At 43.0% G+C, this 21012-nt stretch overlaps 1 protein-coding gene across 2 annotated transcripts in view; it reads left to right on the plus strand.

Annotated features, from left to right (window-relative positions):
- The first annotated feature begins 236 nt into the window (after positions 1-236).
- INPP5D (inositol polyphosphate-5-phosphatase D) overlaps positions 237-21012 on the plus strand; it is a 73989-nt gene continuing 53213 nt past the window's right edge. For both annotated transcript variants that reach the window (XM_069975519.1, XM_069975520.1), the window contains exons 1-2: positions 237-504; positions 6330-6393. In XM_069975519.1, coding sequence (XP_069831620.1) covers positions 371-504; positions 6330-6393 — 198 coding nt within the window. In that variant the 5' untranslated portion in view covers positions 237-370. The remainder of the gene's footprint in view (positions 505-6329; positions 6394-21012) is intronic.

Raw genomic sequence — 21012 nt, forward strand, 5'->3', positions numbered from 1 at the left:
TCAGTATAAACCCTCCCAAGTCTCAGTTATTGAATGCTCCCAGCAGAGTTATATATAACTGCAATTTGATATAATTGCTACTAGTAAAATACAGCTGCCTGGTACTATAGTACAAATTTGTCATGCGTTTCTACCTCCCCCTCCCTTCTCAGCTGTGGTTACAATAAGGAAGTCCCCATGTTACTGTTTCCTTTGCATCTCTGCATTTAAAACAGGAAACAATGTAACACAGAGAACAAGAGAACTTAGGGAGAACATTTAGGCTCCTGAACAAGTGCAGGGTTTGGTGAGCTGTACTGTCTGCAGGGTCCTGACTGCAGGGAGGACTGTCAGGGGGGGAGGCCTCTGGAAATACTGCATTGACACTGAGATGTCTTTCTCTTGGTACCATGGGAACATCACTCGCTCCAAAGCTGAAGACCTGCTGTCACAGGTTGGCAAGGATGGCACTTTCCTTGTACGAGACAGTGAATCTGTGTGCCGGGCATATGCTCTTTGCGTACTGTAAGTGACATGTTACTTATGATTATTATTATTATTATTTTATTATTGCACATGTTTGCACATGTTAACACAATAGAGGAATAGCTGTCCCATCTGCAGGGCATATTTACTGACCTTTAATGCAATGTAAAGAGTTGCAGTCTTAAACACTTTTAGGGATACTTCACAAGTACCATATTGCAGCGGATTTTATGGTGCAGATCCGCAGTGGATCCGCAGCAGATCCACAGGAGATTTGATCTAAATAACTGAACACAGCATCAAATCTGCACCATCAAACCTGCTGCAGATCTGCTGCGGATCCTGTACGTGTGAACACACCCTAAGGGCAGCTATACTCGCACACCGTATCCCAGCGGATTTCATTCTGCGGATCCACAGCAGATTTGCAGCAGATCTGATCTAAATAACTGAACACAGCATTAAATCTGCACCATCAAATCTGCTGCAGATCCTGTACTTGTGAACGCACCCTAAGAGTATATTCACACATGGCAGATTTGTTGCAGACTACAAATAATCTCTGAATTGGGTTGTTTCTGTAGGATGTGCATGGATTTCTGCAACACCCATAAACAGGACAGGTGCAAAAATGTCTGCAACACAGCTTGTACATGTGAATATATCCTAATTAGAGATGAGCGTTCGGATGGACTCGAGCATGCTCAAGGTTCGCTCATCTCTAATCCTAACATATTAGGTAGAATTGACTTTGAGATTTCTTAGATGAGGTTCAATGTCGTCATTTCTAGGTAACAATATGCGAAAGCTGGGTGATTATACTCTCTGTACTTTACTGTAGATCAGAGGTACAGAACCTTGGCTCTCCAGCTGTTGCAAAACTACAACTCCCATCATGCCGGGACAGTCAAAAGCTTTAACTTTATGATTTGCTATAATTATAATAAAGAATTATAATATTAAAGTTAGGGAGTAGTCATTAAAGTCACTATTACATCACCCAATATATATGTTCTACACGTAATTTATTATACGTCATCCAGCTTTCCAATACATATTGTACATGTCACTTATTATGTATCACCCAGCTTTCCTAGTCTCATATAATATCAATGTGCCTAGTAATGCAAAAATAGGATAAAAGAGGAAGTAGCACTGCCCTTTACAGACTCTGGGAAAGCTGGGTGACAACCCCAAAAGAAGATGCCACTGCAATATATTGGTCATCTGTCTCTAAGTAATGGAAATTAAGAATTGCTGGATAGAGAGTTTAACAACTTGACTGAAGTCTCAAGGATCTGCATCTATAGAAAACATAGAAGTACATTATAGAAAACCTCAGAATGTATGAAAAGTAGATATTTATTCGGAAGCAGAAGATAATTTCACAGACTGACATTGCACTGGTGTATATCACTTGCTTCCTGTGTATCTAGATGTAAGATATTGTTCTGTGATTTTGTGTAAGCTGCTTCACATACATAGGCATCCCAGCAATATGATAGAAAACCCCTTTAAGATGGCCTAAGAAGAAACACAGAGAATCACATACATACAGTGATATTACAACCTGTAGGACATGGGTCTCCAAACTGCGGCCCTCTAGCTGTTGCAATACTACATTTCCCATCATGCCTGGACAGCCAAATCCAAATCTTTAGCTGTCCGAGCATGATGGGAATTGTGGTTTTGCAACAGCTGGAGGGCTGCAGTTTGGAGGCCCATGCTGTAGGGTAACCACTGGTTTGGGTATGATGTTCGCCAGCTTGTTTTTCGATAACCGAATAACTTCACTGAAAATTCTACATAGTCCTCAAAGTGGTTAATCCAAGATTAAAGTTATCCCATATTCACAGAATAGGGGAAAACAAGCTGATCTGTGGGGGTCTGTCCACTGGGAACCCCCTTTAATCATAATAATAGAGGTCAATTGCAGTGTGCATGTTTGACCACCGTCCACTCACTCTCTATGGGACTTCTGAACATGACCAAGATCAATGCTCTGCAATGTTCAAAGTTTATAGAGAATGAATGGATAAGTCAGCAACCACTCAATTTACTTGGAAAACAATAGACTTCCATTCTCATAAATGATGGGGGTCCCAGTGGTCAGACACCCATAGCTAGTTACACGCTGTCCTGTGGATATGAGAGAACATGTACTACTAGGATAACAATCTCATACATTGTAGGTGCAGAGAGTGTGCAATGTGTCCGCCAGCCTTGTGGCTTTATCCTGTTGCTTTGGTCATAGATCACCCACCCTATAATCACTTGTCTGCCGAGGCCGTCCTCTGTCACTTCTGCAACCAGTGATCATTACCAGCGATGCCAATCTGCGATTGATGACAGCTGACCAGGTTTTCTCCTAATGTGTGCAACAATGAGGGGTGGTATATTCTGTAGATCTGGCCAGGGCTACAATACAACTATTAGGGTGTGTTCACACATACAGGATCTGCAGCAAATTTGATGGTGCAGATTTGAAGTTGCAGATTCAAAGCAAATCTGCAGCTTTAAATCTGTGCCATCAAATCTGCTGTGGTTTCTGTATGTGTCAATGCACCCCTAGGCTATGTTCATACAAGGTATCTTTTGCATAAATCACGACCGATATTAATGCAAAAGATACGTTTTATTTAAATGAATGGAATCCTGGCCGGAGTGTATACACATAGTATACGCTATGGCCGGGATTCCAACTGGCCGCAAGAAAAACTGACATGTCAGTTTTGTGTGGCCGCTATTCTTTGAATAGTGGCCGCACAGACATGTCAGTTTACACAATGGCCCCACTCTCCATTGTGTGCAATGGTGAATTGGGATGAGCCCACATCCCAATTCAATAAAAATTAATATCATCCGACCGGTACTGCAGTATCGGCTGGGATAATCTTCACTGACACCGGCTGTTCTGTTCAGTGTCATAAGATGTGTGAACTCGGCCTCAAGCTACATCTACAGCCTACGGGTGATAAAATCACAATGCAGTTGGGTTGAAGTAGGCAATAAGCAGTATTTCTAAAATGCTGCCATTACCCAGGGTTTTGTTTTTTTCAAGTTTATTCTGCAATTATTTTTATTCACAAATTTATAAATATTTGTTAAATTAGTCCTATTCAGCCAGGTAAAAAACTAACTAATATTCTGTAGTACTTAATAGTAAATGTCCCCCAAAGTCTCCTTACCCCCTTAACCAGGAACCCAATGCTACGTTCGGGCTGTATTACAATAGTACAGTACAATAAGCTTCTAGTTGCTAAGGCAACATTGTTGACTGGTAGATAGGCCTAACAACATGCATACAGTAGGAGAAGGAGATATGGACTCGGAGTTAAAAGACAGACAAGACAATTCTTCTTGTGTGTACCAAACTGGCATAACATGGTACCGATCCACAAACACTTTCTGATATGGTCAGTATCATGTGCGGTAACTCAGATACCTTGCCACTAACTGGACTCCTTAACATGGACAGATCAGAAATTTTAATCAATAAATGATTAAATTATTGTGAAATCCTTTCTCACAAAGATATAAAGTGGTACCTTGGTTTTAGAGTAACTTGGATTAAGAGTGTTTTGCAAGAAGATCTCACAGTTTTTCAAAATTGTAACTTGGTTTAATAATAATAAGCCTACACTCAGCTATACACACTGCTCCTATAATGAGCCGGGCCGGGCGAATTCAGCTTCCCTCCGAAAGAACTGACATCTCACTTCTCTCGGCGGAATGGTGTCTATGGAGCCGGGGGATATGCACGCTGCCGCAAACAGGAACAAGTGACGGAATCCGCCGGAACTTATCCAAGCGGATTCTGTACCCTGAACCCAGCCAAAGAATTGACATTGCATGCATTCTGCTCAATTTCAGCTCCTATTCTGCCAGAACAGAATAGGGGTGGGTTCAGACTACAGAATTCTCGCGGATAAATTCCGCGGAATTCCATCGCCAGTACGCGCTTACGGCCGCGTGCCTTTCCGCCGGCTCCATAGACGCCATTCTATGGGCCGTCTGATTCCGCATTCCGGCAAAAGAATTGTCACGTCAATTCTTTCAGTGGAATGCGGAATCAGCTGGCCCATAGAATGGTGTCTATGGAGCCGGCGGAAAGGTGCATGGCCGTGAGCGCGTACAGGCGTCGGAATTCCCCGGAATTTATCCGCGAGAATTCCGTAGTCTGAGTAAGAGTAAAGACAGTGTAATTGAAAGGTCCGCCGCGGAATCCCGCCGTGCTCAGTATGCTGCTTTGAGTGAATGAGAGGGTGCCCGCTTGTCCGCTGCCGCCGCTCTCCGCTCAAGGAACTAACATGCTCTCCCATTCGCTCAAAGCAGCACACTGAGCACGGCGGGATTATGCCGTCTTTACTTAGTCAGCTGGCCCTAGAAGAGGAATTTCAAGCAGAAAACTTTCCTCTTCAATTCCTTGCTGAATACTCGCCTATTCCTCAATGTGAAAATACCCAGAAACATTTTACATAAGTGGCTACATTCACACGTTCCGTAACACTGATGTCCCAGGTGTAGCTCCTCTTCCTTTTGCGGATCTGCAAAGGTTCAAGTATGATTGAGTGTGTGGACAGGTGATTTTTGTACAGGTTACAAGTTCAAACAGGTGCAATTAATACAGGTAATGAGGGCAGACGACTAGGAGGAGCTAACAGGTCTGTGAGAGCCAGAATTCTTGCTGCTTGGTGGGTGATCAAACATGTATTTCATGCAAGTAAATGCAAATAATTATTTCAAAATCAGGAATTTTAATAGATTCTCTCTCTCACAGTTGAAATGCACCTACGATAAAAATTACAGACCTCTCCATTCTTTGTAGGTGGAAAAATTGTCAGTGTATCAAATACATATTATCTCTACTGTACAGAAAAATATCTTCCTGGATCAGGTGGGTCATAATTAGTGTTTAGTGGAGAGGCTGGTTCGGCATTTGACCATAGGCTGTATCCATGTTTTCCAGGACATCCAACTTCTGTAGCCACAAGGAGTCAAATGCTGAGACTTTGGGTTCGGAGAAAGTTGACGAACCTGAACAGTTCGGCCTCTCCGCTCAACACTGGCCCCAATGACATGACTTTCATTGATGATACAGTGGCGTTGTGATTGGCCATAAGCAGTCAGTACTTTTTGCCAGTTTTACCAGTTTTAAAACAACTCAGATATGCAAATTCAGATATGCATAAGCAGGCCGGTCTCTAAGGGTAAATTCACACTGAGGAATTCTAGAATTGTAGGGGAAAGTTTTCTGCTTGAAATTACTCATCTATTTAGCTCTGGCAGAATTTGAGTAGAATGCATGCGGAATTAAAGCAGAATTTAAGCCCCCATTGACTTCTATAGGATTCCTCTAGCAGAATCCGCCCAAAGGCCCTTTTCACACTGAGCAGTGGCGAAATTCCGTAGCCAATCTCAGTGCTTTGCTGTGAGTGAATGAGAGGGTGCACGTGTGGAGGAGCGTGTGCCCTCTCATTCGGTGCTCTTGCTCTGTGTGAACGGGGCCAAAGAATTGGCGCGTCAATTCTTTGGGTAGAAAGCAGATCAGCGGCAGAAAATTCTGCTCAGAAATTCTGCAGTGTAAACAACAGAGCAAAAATCCAATTGAACACAATGGGGCATTGCTCTGTACATATTTTACGGGAGGAATTTCAAGCTGAAATAAAAGCGGATTCCTCTTCAATTCCTCACCTAATTCCTAAGTGTGAACCTACCCTGACAGTGCACTGCCTGCATATGGCCAACCGCAAAGTAACTACATTGTGTGTTTTTACCCCTTGGAGCTAGTGTTAACAAGAGGAAAGTTGATAGGGTCGGTATATACTGTGGATATTGTATAATGATACAACTTGTGTTTTTAGATACCAGAAGTGTGTCTACACATACAGGATTTTACAGAACAATGAGAACCAGCTCTCAGTGCAGGTAGGTGCTGTTTACATACATTTATTTACTAAGTGACTTGATAAATGTCAAAATGCCAATGCTAATATATGAAAGAAAAAAGCAATAAGCGCTGCATGTGCAGGAAAATTAACTCAGAGAGAGCCACAAACACAAGTCCATAGTATGCACGCTCACCTGGTGTGGTCGTACTGAATTAGGCACGACACTATTCAGAGCTTGAAATTGCAGTGGGATTGCATCCCGCCACCTTCCGGTAACTCAGCCAGGAGTTCAGTCAGCAAGATTAGCACAAAGAAAAAGTGATAAAAGCGTTGGCTTCCTTGGCGCAATCCGTCTGGACCAGGAGTCTGATGTCTGGATCACTGGGTCTCCTCAATGTTACCGGACACCAGTAACATTGAGGAGACCCAGTGATCCAGACATCAGACTCCTGGTCCAGACGGATTGCGCCAAGGAAGCCAACGCTTTTATCACTTTTTCTTTGTGCTAAAAATGCCAATGCTATTCTATTCTCCAACAATCATGGCTTAAAGGGAACCGATCAGCACAATTGTGCCAATTAAGCTTCCAGAGGCGGGAGAGATGTTGTTAGCAGGTCTCCTACCATGTTGAGGGTTGCTTGCTTTGTAGCTTTAGTTCCTTGCAAAACAATGTTTAATAAAGCATGTGGTTGAGGAGAAGAGCTTGCCTTGCAGTTCTCTCTGCCTGTCAGTACGCCCAGCAGCAGTGATTGACATTCCTTCTTTCTTTGAGCTCCAAAGTGCACGAGTGATATCACTCTGGGACAGAGATGCAGTGCTGCCTCCGGCCACATGAGGGGCTGTCAGGGCGGGAAGCCAATGGCTTCTTGCTCTGTGTGTAAGAGAACCACAGCATTTATCTGTGAGCGTTCATAGATGCCAGTCTGGGCCTGTGGGCTTCCTTAGTGCACCGCCCCTGTAGCAGTGTCGTGGCCTGCCTTCATGGTAGCTACGCCACTGTCTAAGGGGTATGCATGAACTGTGCATATTAAACTTTTATTTAAAATTTTATATTAAATTTTTATGCGGTGTGGCTCCTATACTGTATCTTTCTGTCTGGGGGACACTTCTAGCCACAATTTTTTTTTATACATACAGTTTTTTTTTTATATGTTTATTATGAAATAATCCACTTTGGCACACAAAATTGTATGAAGTTGCCTGTGTGTATAAAGAGCAGAAGGACATTGGATTAATGTGGAAGGTGTTTACTTTCAGAAACTTAGTATGGTGGAGTTAGGCTAGGTTCACACTGCATTTTTAAAGTCTGTTTAAACAAGAAGTCTGGCGTTTTCTAAAACCTGAAATCCTGCAGGGCGAGGGGGGAAATTGATCACAATCACTAACTTACCTCTAATTGTACCCTCCGTGAGTGGTGGGATTGGCTGCGGGACCTGGGATCTCCGGGGTGTCCACATCACAACCCGGCTGATGGACTAGCCCCTCAGCCAGTCAGTGACTGGGGCGGGATGCTGCTCCAGTCACTGATTGGCTGAGCGAACAGTTCTGCAGCCGAGGCAGGCCTTTTCCCCCGGGACGTGAGGTCATCACAACTCGAGGGAAAAGGACTTCCACTGGGGGTCCCGCGGCTGACACATACCACCAATTGTGATCAATTTCCCCCCGCACCCTGCAGGATGCAGGGTTTTAGAAAACGCTGGACTTTTCCTCCTTTTAACATGCAGGAAAATGTGGTCAACCACGTCAAAACAAAAACCAGATCACTTTAGAAGCAATTTTTTTTAATAACAAAGTCAATGGATCCTATTAGATGGCACACAACTGCATTTGTTTTTGCAGTTAGCCTTAGTTTCATTTTTTTATTTTGTAATTTTGGTCTTATTATATATCAAGTGTAAAAATTGTTGTGGTGAATTTAGATGTCCTAATAGGAACAGGGACCCATTAGATGACTAACTATGTACAGTACTGCGGAAGACATTTGTACTAATTATAGGGGGGTCTTATTCAATCTCAGGAAGTATAAATATGAAGCTGATGGAGGTAAATCAGGTTAGGGGGTAAGGATATGAGAATAAGGTAAATCAGGCTACATGAGGTTTAGGGGTATAAATCAAACAAAGGGGGTATTAATCAAGCTGGGGAGTGACTATTAGTCCATTAGTCTGGGGGGTGAATATGAGGCTAAGGGGTATAAATTAGGTTGAAGGGGTGTTACTGAATATGAGGCTGAGGGGTTGTAAATCAGGGTCTTGCCCCTGTGCCTAGCATTCACACCCCTACTGAAATTAGGTTCCTGCCCATCTGACTATGCAAATAGTTATGTAAATAGTAAAATACCTAAGAAGAAAATAAGAATAGCTTTGAAATCAGGACACCTGAGGATATAATATCTTTAAGCTGCCCATGAATTTTAGCCATGTTTGATAATTGTATAAAAAGAATGAATTATTGATAGTGACAGCTCATGTACATCTTATGTATATTACTCATGTGCGGATACTAGGAGATACTAGGTGTGTCAACTTTTATATCCAGTGAAGTCCCTATGTGACTTTTATTCATGTAAAGGAGTGCAGGTCACTTTTAATCTGAAGTGTGGACCCCGCACTCATACAATGAAACTGTAGAGTAAACGCATTGTATCAAAGTCCATGTTTACTAGGACTTTCCAACACTAACTTGATGAAAAGGTTCAGTTTATACCAATAATCCTTTCTTTGTAGCATCCGTGCTGATAACCGTTGCTGTGTAACGGACACAAGGGGAATTGATGACCAAACCACTCACTTAACTCTGATAATACAACATAAAACAGGGCTGGAATATTCAGCTAATGCAAAGGTTAACAGTAGCTTCTTGTACCACTAATAGTGCTGGTTGACTTCAGGTTTTAACTTACACTGCTGGCAACAAGCCTCAAAAGTCCTAGAAATAGGATTATAGTCCATAGCAGACTGGGTGCTTGAGGCTTAACACAGTCTTATACTTGCCACTTTACAGTACAGGCCAGGGGTGTAACTAGAAATGGCAGGGCCCCATAGCCAACTTTGGATTGGGCCCCCCTCTCTTCCCGAATGACCACTAAGCTGTCAAGTCTAGTAAGGAGTACTTACCATTAAAAGGACATGTGCAGAACCCTGGAGGCCTGCTTGGCCACCTAGTGCTCCAAATGATGACAGCTCAGGGGGCTCAGCCTATTGCAAGAGCAGACTATGGGGCCTCTTGATGTGGTGGGCCTCTTGATGTGGTGGGCCCCATAGCGGCCACCATGGCTGCTACAGTGGTAGTTACACCCCTGGTACAGGGGCTTATTTAGCCAAATATCTCTCTGCATCAGGTGGTCCTGACCTGTCTTCCAGTACTTTTTCCAACAATGGCTCAGGTCACAGACTGACCCCTTCTTTTCTTGGCAAAGGCCACTTCCCTGACTCTGCAGATGACCACGCATTCTGCTGTACGATTCTTTACTCAGCAAACTGCAGGCAGGACAGGAACAGGAAACTCTCTCTGGCTGCTGAATTAATGGGTTATACACATACTTCTTGCAGCCTATGGTAACAACTACAGATGTCAATTGCAGTCCACCTTTAGAACATCTAATGTCAGGCAGAACAGCAACAGGGTCACACCATAGGTGCGGTAAAAAGGAGGTGACCAGGATCGCTCTTGGACTGTGGTAAGGTTTTAGATGCAAAGATGGTTATATAAATCAGTATTGGCATCCACATCTATCCAGTTTTTCTCTATTAGAACATTACATACACATACAGTTGAGCTGATCTCCCATTGACCCAACACTTCCCATCTCTGAGGTTTACAGTTTAGGTCATTGGATCAGGGTATAGGTGGTGGGATATGTGCCCTAGGTGTAAGGGGAGTGTGTCAAAAGCCACTGTGCCTTGGCCAGGCTCAGTAATAAGGAGCTATGGCAGTAAACTGTATCTGCATGTTTCTCAGTATCTTAGTCCAAATGAAAGGAAAGACCAAAAATCTCTGCCTTGTCAATTTGTCCACAAATATTATATATGATATATCATTACATTACAGTACAATGTGTTCCTTTACCTTAAAGGGGAAGTCCGGCGATTTATAAAATACAGCAGCTGGCAGGGTGGAAATTGATTACAAGTATGAACTTCCCTCTCCCTGTACCTGCGGTGACCGGCCTCGGGACCCCTGCCAGAAAGCATTTTCCCCCCGAGTTGTGATGACATCACGACTCGTGGGGTAGGTCTGTCCTGGCTAATGGACTGGCCGCTCAGCCAATCAGTGACTGGAGTGGCTTCCCGCCCCAGTCATTGACTGGCTGAGCGGCCAGTCCATTTGCCGGGTTCTTAGGTGTCAGCACCAGGGTTCCTGGAGCCTGTCGGGGGACCCGAGGCAGAGAGGTAAGATTGTACTTGTAATCAATTTCCCCCCTCCCCCTGCCGGATTTTATAAATAGTCGGACTTCTCCTTTAACTGTGGATACAATTTACAATATACAGTATCTATATTTCACAATTGGCTTGAAACAGTTCCACAATATGTGACATCAAACTGCAGACATGAGCAGCAACTTTGTGAAAAGTCCAGGGTCTTTCAGAAGGGATTTCATTTTGGGGGGATATATATATTTCACTGCTCCAGTTCCAGTTAGGTGTCATTGCACTATACTCTCTGAGGTCTCTCGCTGCCCGGTTGTTTCATCATGTGATGTGTCATTACGTGAAGTCGGGTTATTTTGTAAATAAGGCCACCAACAGGATCTTGACTTATCTTAGTGAGAATAAAGTTGAAGTAAAGTTTATAATCTATGAATCACTCCTTGTGATGGTCAGGAAACATATTGAGAGGCCTATCTGTTATAACATCATTTCACATATTCTAGAATGTATTTTTATGACCTTGTGACTGTGAGATAAACTCTTCACACTACAACTATTTTCTTTTAGAAAAAAAAAGCTGTCTTGCGAAATCCGCTGCGGATACCTTCACTGTAAGTTTCAATGTGATTCCATACTCGCATCAGGATTGTCATCCCACTGTGAGTATGTAAGTGCTGGCCCCCTTAACTTCACCTGTTCTGCGCTCCGGCTGCATCTGAGGCTCCCGGCTCCCGTAGGTCCCGCGCAGCCAATCAGTGCAAGGCCCCAGCGCAGTCACTGATGGGCCTGGTAGGACCTACGGAAGTCGGGAGCCTCAGATGCAACCAGGTAAAGTATGTTCCAGGCGGCGGTTTAAGGGGGCCGGAACTTACATGCGTATGGAATCAGATTGAAACTCACAGTGAAGGTCTCGCAGAACTCGCAGCATGAAATCTGCTGCAGATACAGTATGTGTGTTTCTACCCTTAGGCTATTTTATAACAACGTACTATTTTTTAAAAGAATGGCCGTTGTTTTCTATTAAAACAATGGGCGGTCTTTCATGCTGCAATGATATGCATTGGAATCAATGGAACAACAGCCGTTGTTTTCACACAATGCATTGAACAATGGCCGTTGTTTGGCACTCAAAATAACGGCCGTTGTTCAATACATTGACTTCAATGCATATCATTGCAGTATGAAAAAAAACAGCCATTGTTTTAATGGAAAACAACAGCCGTTCTTTTCAAAAACAGTACATGGCTAGGTTCACACAAGGTCAAAAATAGAGAAAAGACGGACGCTTTTGCTATTTAAAACAACATTCGTTTTTGCCGCGATTTAACTGACTGCAATGCAATGCATTGAAGTCACTGGAAAGACGGACGTCCAATGCACACAATGTATTAAATAATGGATGTTATCGCCGCGGAGGTCAAAATAATGATAATGACAATTATTTTTGGACGTCTTTTGCAAACAGCGGATGTTTTATTATTAGTTGTTCACACACAGTTTTTCTTTTGTCACCTTCCTTTCTCCCTTTTTACTATTAAATTCAATGGACTTTTCAATTAAGCCGCATCCAAAGGCCATTTAGTAACCCCAAACTACAATAATGTACCAACAGCCGTCATTGCACTAAGAGGAGGCAAGACAGATAAATGACGTCTGCTATTTTAGACTCAAAATGACCAACGTAATTTTTAACAGAACTGAAAAAACGTTGTGTGAACATAGCTCATTGTGTGAACATAGCCTAAAGAGGACCCATCAGATCTCTCCTGGCTTGTATTCCCTATAAAATAACAATTCCAGGACATCTTTTCTTAGAACTTGGCATTTTGCCACTCCACTGTTATTCCTTGTGGAGCTGTTTGAATAAAACACAACCAAGTGATTCCCTTTATCAAATATATGTTGAATAAAACACAAGCAGGTGATTCCCCATGTCAAATATGTGTTGAATAAATCACAGCCAGGTGATTCCCCATGTCAAATATATGTGTCTGACAGTATCAAAGTTAATTCATTCATCCTTTTCCAGATGATATTACAGAGAAAAAGCACAAATTGAATTTTAAGTGAAAATGCTGCATGGGTTTTTTTCAGAACTATATGACTGATGGCTCTTGCACAGCATAGGCCATCAATCACTTTCGAAATAACAATAACAATAACATCCGAAACCCGATCACCAACTGCACTCCACACTATACAATGAACAGGGTCAGAAGGGAGCTGAGTTGCAGTTACTACTAGTTGCTACTACTATACAATGAATGATGCACAGTGGGGGTGTCAGGTGTCTCCACCCTCAACGCCTGATGGCCTATCCTGTGAGGCTGTGTTCACACATGACGTAACGTAATGAAACTGCAATGTGAATGCATCATTTAATTGCAGCAATTGATCATTTCCTTGCAGCAATTAATAATTTAATCCCCTTCCAGCCATCCTTCATTGCGGGGAGCTGTGGGTGGGGCTGCACAGACGATCCTTAGATTGTCTGGGAGGCCTATAGAAGAGAGCGGCGATCTACTGCCGCTGTTCCTATTACATGGAATGATGTGCAACTGGCCATCACTATCGTGAGCAAAAATTTTCAACCTGTTGAAAGACCACGATCAGCTGACATTGTGCATGTTGGCTGATTGTGTTTTTTTAACAGGTGCTATTACATCAAACAAATATCTGCCAGATTGGCCGTGATCGGCCAAGTACGGTTCATAATCGCCTGGTGTAATAGGGCTCTAAGACTCAGGACTAGCAGATAGTGTCAGTTCAGTACCGTAGTGCTTTAAAGTGACTCTGTACCCACAATCTGATCCCGCCAAACCGCTTGTACCTTTAGAAAGCTGCTTTTAATCCAAGATCTGTCCTGGGGTCCGTTCGGCAGGTGATGCAGTTTTTGTGATAAAAAAAACAACTTTTAAACTTGCAGTCCCTTGTCAAATTGGCCTGGCCTAGAGTAGCCATGCCCTAGGATAGCGATGCCCCTCCGTCCTTCCTCTCCACCCTCTTTATCATTAGGAATGCCCCTTGGCAGGATTTTTGCTATTCATCACCTGTCTGAACACTGCACAGGTGGGTCCTGTTCTCTGTCCCAGTCCTTCTGGCAGGATGTTGCAAATGACCTGTGTACTCACTGGAAACTAACCCTTCCTGTAGAACCACTACCCCTAATATTTCAAGCTATCGAGGGATCCTATGTTGAGGCCTCTGGCCTGAAATCGGTTCCGCCTCTGGTTCATGCGGTGCTCTTCATTGCCAAACGTGTGATATTACGCAAGTGGCTGAACCCCACCATGCCTACTATTAGTGCAGTAGTGGATGACTTGAAATCTTTCTTGGCTGCCGACAGACTGGAGCCGAAACGGAACACGGAAAAACATGCAAAGACCTTCTTCCACAAGTGGAAGACGTTTCTCCTGATACATTATGCCCCACAGCAGGTTTACTTCTTTGTCCGCCCATACCGCCACTCTGACTTGTATTTGAAAGGGGATATTAGTGGTACTCTGGGGTCCCTTTGCCTCCCATCTTAATAAGCTTCTCTTTGGCCATAGTGGTGTAGGGGGAGCTCTGGGGTTTGCGAGGCTCCACTTCAGGGCACTTCCTCACTGAACATTCTTCTTAAAGGGGTTGTCCGGCGATAAAAAATTATTCACAGAATAACACACATTACAAAGTTATACAACTTTGTAATGTATGTTATGTCTGTGAATGGCCCCCTTCCCCGTGTTTCCCCCCACCCACTCTAGACCCGGAAGTGTGGTGCATTATACTCACCGCATATCGTGTCGTCCACGGTCTCCGATCGTCAGCAGTGACGTCTTCTTCGGGAGGCCGGCGGATTTTCCCGAGTGCCGGCAACCCTCTGCAGCGTCATCCGAAGCTCAGCCGCGATTGGCTGAGCATAACTGTGCTCAGCCAATCGCGGCTGAGCGGCTGATGACGCGGCCACGTCATCAGCTGCTCAGCCGCGATTGGCTGAGCACAGTTATGCTCAGCCAATCGCGGCTGAGCTTCGGATGACGCTGCAGAGGGCGGCCGGCACTCGGGAAGATCCGCTGACCTCCCGAAGAAGACGTCACTGCTGAGGATCGGAGACCGTGGTCGGCACGTGACAGGTAATGTATAGCGCACCACACTTCCGGGTACACGGGTGGGGGTGGTGGGACACGGGGAAGGGGGCCATTCACAGACATAACATACATTACAAAGTTGTATAACTTTGTAATGTGTGTTATTCTGTGAATAATTTTTTATCGCCGGACAACCCCTTTAACTCTCCTTTCCCTTATTTTCCCTATTTCTCTTTCCTTTCTCTTCCTAACGTTCTCCTCTCTCTAGTCATCCCGCTTCCCCCCTTCCCCTCCTTTTTTTTGTTTTTTTTGTTTGAGGTTGTTGTGGTTGCGTGTTTGTTTTGTGTAGTCCGGGTATTGTCCACGTGGTGTGATAGTGTGATTGTAAGGCGAATACATCTGACGCCTTACTTTATCATTCGAGTGCTTTATTCTGTGTTCTCTTTACTGATTTACTTTCAACATTTATAATTGGGGAGTGGAAGCTCCCGGACAGAGGTTATGCCCTTGTCAGATTACCAATTGGATGTTTTCTTGATGTTTCTTGCAGTATTCTTACCCTTTTCATGTTATTACGACGATAAAATGTGTAAAAATGGGCGCTGTGCACCATGACAGATGCACCTGTTTTGTCTCAGCGCTAATAAAGACATATAAAAAAAACTGTGCACAGGTGCCTTAACCATTCAGCACATGTGCAGACAGGTGATGAATAGGAGAACTTGTTCTAGGGGCATCCTAATGATGAGGAGGGTGGGGAGGAGGGACAGAGGGGTGAGGCAATCCTAGGGCACACACACTCTAGGCCACACCAATTTGACACGGGGCTGCAAGTTTAAAAGTTGTTTATGACAATAACTGCATCACCTGCCAAACGGACCTCAGGACAGATCTTGGATTAAAAGCAGCTATCCGAAGGTACAAGTGGTTTTTTGGCGGGAGGGTTAGATTGTAGGTACAGAGTTGTTTTAACTGGTCCAGAGCTCACTGCATCAGTACAGTCTGTGATATACAGTCAGCTTACGGACTGGACTTAGATCTGCAGTGTAATACACATATTCTACAGGCGTTGTCTGTAATGACACTATTGTAATGTTGTGTTAATAAAATATTCCATATAATGAATAGCCAGATTGAGGCCAGGGTGTATTATTATAGATGCTTGGCTCAGTAGAACTGCTTTGGGTCTTCATATTGTGGCTGTCATAAAGATTTCATCCCTATTATGACCACAAGAAAAGGGTAGAAAATTCTGAAGCCAAAACTGATCCTTCTGTGTAATAACCATGTGCAGTCTGTAAACTCTGCTCTTCATGCTCCATACTTCTGCTTTGTGTTTTATGGACAGGAAGCCAATGTTCAACAATTACTATTGTAAGTAATATTTGCTCTCAGTATTCGGCTGATAATTGTACCGTGTAAGGGTATGTTCACACTGAGTAAAACAGGCGGAATGGAATCCAGCCTGTCTCAGTGTCCCATAGCCTGTCTATGGGAGAGCGCGCGCTCCTCCGCAGCTGCCGCTCTTCACTCAAAGAAGTGACATGTCACTTCTCTGAGCGGAGAGCGGCGGCTGCGGGGGAGCGCGTGCTCTCCTATTGAAATGCTATTACACACTGAGCCAGGCGTAATTCCGCGGAGGAGAGTTCTGCGGCAAAATTACGCCTATTTTACTCAGTGTGACCATACTCTAGAAGAAGTCAATGTTCAGCCGACATAAACGATGTTGGCTGATCATTGCAGTCATTTGTCTTTCAACATGTGGCAGCTCCCCGCGCCCTCCCCCCGGACTCACCCGCTCGCTGCCACTGTTCGCAATAGTGGTGGCAGCGAGCGGAGAATGACGGATGACAGCGCTCGTTTGCTCCTCATGTTGCCCCGTGGAATGCTTGGATATGTTTTAATTTTTTGTGATGGTCTTTATCACTGTTATGGATCGTACTTTGACCTTGACGGTTGTCCTTGTGGAACTACTCTATGTTCCAAAATGACAAAATCTTAATAAAAATTACTGTAGGGAAAAAAAAAAAAGGGAACAAGTTATAAAAGAGTGAGTTTCCTCCTCTTTTCAAATCCATTCTTGGCTTTGGCTTCAAAAATCTGTCAGATAAACCATAAGAATGCAGAAAGATTTCAGCTCTGAGGCCACTATAATTGTAAATACTGCTCTGGATTACAATACAAAGAGCAGTGCAAGATAGGGCACATAAGTAATGTCACTTTTAAAATTTTGCTTAAATTTACATGTGGATGAAAAGGGGTTGTCCACTTTGGACAATTTATTTTGTTAAAACCCCTTATTTTAAAGAAAAACTTTTCATGCAATTTGTGGGAGAACCAACAAATGTTGAATATTCCTGCAGCTCCTGCTCAGGTGAAATAAGGTATTACAATGCTATAAGCTCCCCAGAGTTTGGGGGACACACTGTGTCAGTACATTAGCTTTAGGCTGCGTTCACACTACGTACATTTCAGTCAGTATATGTATATTTCAGTCAGTATATTTCAGTCAGTATTGCAACCAAAACCAGGAGTGGATTAAAAACACAGAAAGGCTCTGTTCACACAATGTTGAAATTGAGTGGATGGCCGCCATATAATGGCAAATATTTGCTGTTATTTTAGAACAACGGCTGTTATATTGAAATAATGGCAGTTTTTTACTGTTATATGGCGGCCATCCACTCAATTTCATCATTGTGTGAACAGATCCTTTCTGTGTTTTTAATCCACTCCTGGTTTTGATTGAAATATACGTAGTGTGAACGCAGCCTTAAACCGCTTTGGACCTCCATTATTTACGGACCGTTTGAATGCCTCCTTTAATATATTAGAGTATCCACAATTTTACTTGGAATCTTTCTTTTTAAAGCTTCCTTGATTCTAGAGCGCTGTACACATTATAAGGGGTTAACATGCAAATCATAAAGTAAAGTCAAATACAAATGACAAAGCAAATGACCACAAGAGCTTATAATCTACAGGATGGGGGGGGGCACAACAACAGAAGGTACCATACCCAGCATCTTCCCACTGACACAGGCTCGGAGTCCTTTGCACATTAATACCGACACTCAGTAACTGTCACTGACTTTACTTCTTCCTCATTTTTGAAACCGCAACAAGCCTCAATGTTAATTTTAGTTAAGAACAATGAGCTCCAAAGAATATAAAAAGGACCTAGAAACTATAGCATTAAGCCTAAAAAGTCACAGTTATTCTGATGCTTTTCCAGCCCTTGTCTATACACTTGACTTTGTAAGAAGGTTTGGAGATCACTGCTCTCTTGCACGCTTGGTAGTTTGCAGACGGGATGCCTGCAGTGGTACACTGATTACATACTTCCCTTTTTTTTTTGTTTCACATGTACTATTTGTTCCAGATTACTCAACTCTCATATTTGCATACAATTTATTACAGGCTTGTTATGTATGTTGAGGATTGAACATTTATTACAATGAAGCTAAATTATGCATACACACCAATCAGCCATCACATTACAAAGCCAAGTGAGCCCCATTGATCAAAAGAACGTTCAAGAGTCTTGTGAGATAGGAAAGTGCATTCAGTGCATATTTATTTCATAGAACTAATTGTATCACAAATCATTAAACAGTAGCCCGATGTGTGTTACACACCTTTGTCAAGGGCAGGGGCAAAACTACAAATGTAGCAGCCATAGCAGCTGCTACAGGGCCCACTGCATCAGGGGGCCCGGCGCCTGCTCCAGCAATACACTGGGCCCCCTGAGCTATAATTGTTCACAGCACCCCTTGACCAAGTGAGCCTCCCAGGTGCTGAAAAAGTCCCTTTAACTTCAAGCACTCCTGAATACCCAGCCATTTCTAGCTACTGGTCAAGGGGTCTATGTTAAAGAACAAACACAGTGTCATAATTGTGCAAATACAAACTTTACACACACACACACACACACACATATATACACTACTCATTATATACTATGCAGGCCAGCCTTTGGGGTGTGCACAGGTCGAATCACTTGCGGCCAGCTGGGGGGGGGAAACTCAGGCAGACAGACAGCACACCTAACATAGAAATAGAAATTTCTGTCTGTCTGGAAGAGCACCCCTGGCCACCCTTCTCCAATAGTGGTTCATTCCCTTACACTCTCCTATGCCGTCGCATGACGTCACCAGGCACCCTCATGTAGCCTTCCAGTTAGAAATGTCAGATTGCTGGAAAACTACAGTTATGTCCTACTTGTATCTCATCTTGTATTCAGGCTTCCAATAACAGTATTACAGTCATACATATAAAGTTCCATTCACTTTAATTATTTTTTTGTCAATGAGTTTCCAGTATCTATAACTAATTTTGAGAACTGATTTAATGTCATGTTGGGAGGATTGAGTTGGGAGCTTCCTTGACTCATAGTGTATCCACCTACTCCATTATGCAGCTACCTCTGCAACCCACATAAATACAGGTTGTCAACTTGTCACCGACATCTGTAAATTCAGCACAAACTGACAGAAGATGTACATAGGAAGTACATGCCTCTTCCTGCTTTACCCTGCTTCTTCTACAGTATTTGCATGTTATGTACTTTTGTTAGAATAAGACTTGCTGTATGCAAAGTTTTAAATAATTTATTTCAGGTAAGATATTAATGGCTTGTCCCAAGGGAATGCCATCAAAGTCTTATATGGACCCATTTGTAGGAAAGGCTGGCCATACTGCTGATTTTGGAAGGACCCCTCATCCATCTAATGTGTTTGGGTGACACCTTACTTCAACAATATGTTCTTTGGGAGATAAGCTGCTGCCTGGGAAAAATGGTTGCAGTTTTCTCCCCTATACCCATTGTTAAGGATGTCAGATTTTGTATATTTAGTGAAGCTATTACAATATGGCGCTGACCTTCTTAACACGTAGAGATGTTTCCTTCCCTGCAAGCTTACACAGCTCAACCCAGTATGTATGCATATAGAAGCGGTCAAAGAGGTATTTTTTAGCTGTTTGGACATAGATTTTATCATGCCAGATCCTTTTTTTATATATTTACCTTGAAATAAGTCGCTGTCAGGTGTCAGACACTATTTTGTCTCAACAGCTATGCTATGTGTATTCTTGTCCATCTCTATGGACTGATGGCCAACCTTTTAAACAAACCCTTGGGGTTTACGTGGTTTGTAATCTAGATGGTAGTCTAGATCAGGGGTGTCAAACCGGAAGGGATTGTGGATCGTAAAACTATGGCTAGCCCAATAAAAATCAATGGGTCCTGAATTTGTCTGTATTTGCGGATCCAGAATTACGGATGAATGAGACCTAAGTGTCTTTTTACATGCACAGATAAATCACTTTAATCGCTCGTTTAGCGAATGACAAGTAATGAACTTTTGTATTAAATGATTAAGACAAGAAGACAAATCACTATTAAAAAGTCGTTTATGCGATCATAATTGCATTCGTATGTATCCTAATTGTGTCCGTATCTATATACTGTGATCGATGTTTACACTGAAAGACATGAGAACGATTAACAATGACTTTGAGTTCAACTGAAACAACATACAAACAAATTTTTGTTTGTAGTTTGATCATTGCCGCGCTTACACCAGGAGATTATCGCTTAAATTGGAATGACTTGACGATTTATTGCACGATAATCAGTAAAAGATGCAGAGACCTTAAAGGAGAAGTCCGGCGAGTAAATAAAAAATCATTAACCCCTTAACGATCATGCGGCTGTTAAGGGTAAACAGAGAGGGCTCCCGACGCTAGCCCACTCTGCAGCGCGCGGTCCGCGGTTGCTATGTGCAGCCAGGGAGTGCAGGTCTTAGTCGCTGCAGCCGATCGACACTGATCCCGCATCGGCAATCTATGTAGATGGTCTGCAGCAGAACATTATAATAGAGCAATGATCTGATGGACCATTGCTCTATTATATACACAGCATTGATCTCAACGGGAGATCAGTGCTGTGTATATATTAGACTCCCAGGCGGGGCTTCTAATTACTGTTAGTAAAAATAAAATAAAGTGTTTTTATTAATAAAAAATCCCTTCCCCTAATAAAAGTTTGAATCATCCCCCTTTTCTCATTTTATAAATAAAAATAAATAAATAAACAAACAAACATCTTTGGTATCGCCGCGTGCGTAATCGCCCTTACTATTAATTAATCACATTCCTGATCCCGCACGGTAAACGGCGTAAGTGCAAAAAAATCCCAAAGTGCAAAATTGCGCA

Source organism: Dendropsophus ebraccatus, chromosome 6 (genome assembly GCF_027789765.1).
Source record: "Dendropsophus ebraccatus isolate aDenEbr1 chromosome 6, aDenEbr1.pat, whole genome shotgun sequence".
In the NCBI taxonomy this organism is placed as follows: Eukaryota; Metazoa; Chordata; class Amphibia; order Anura; family Hylidae; genus Dendropsophus; species Dendropsophus ebraccatus.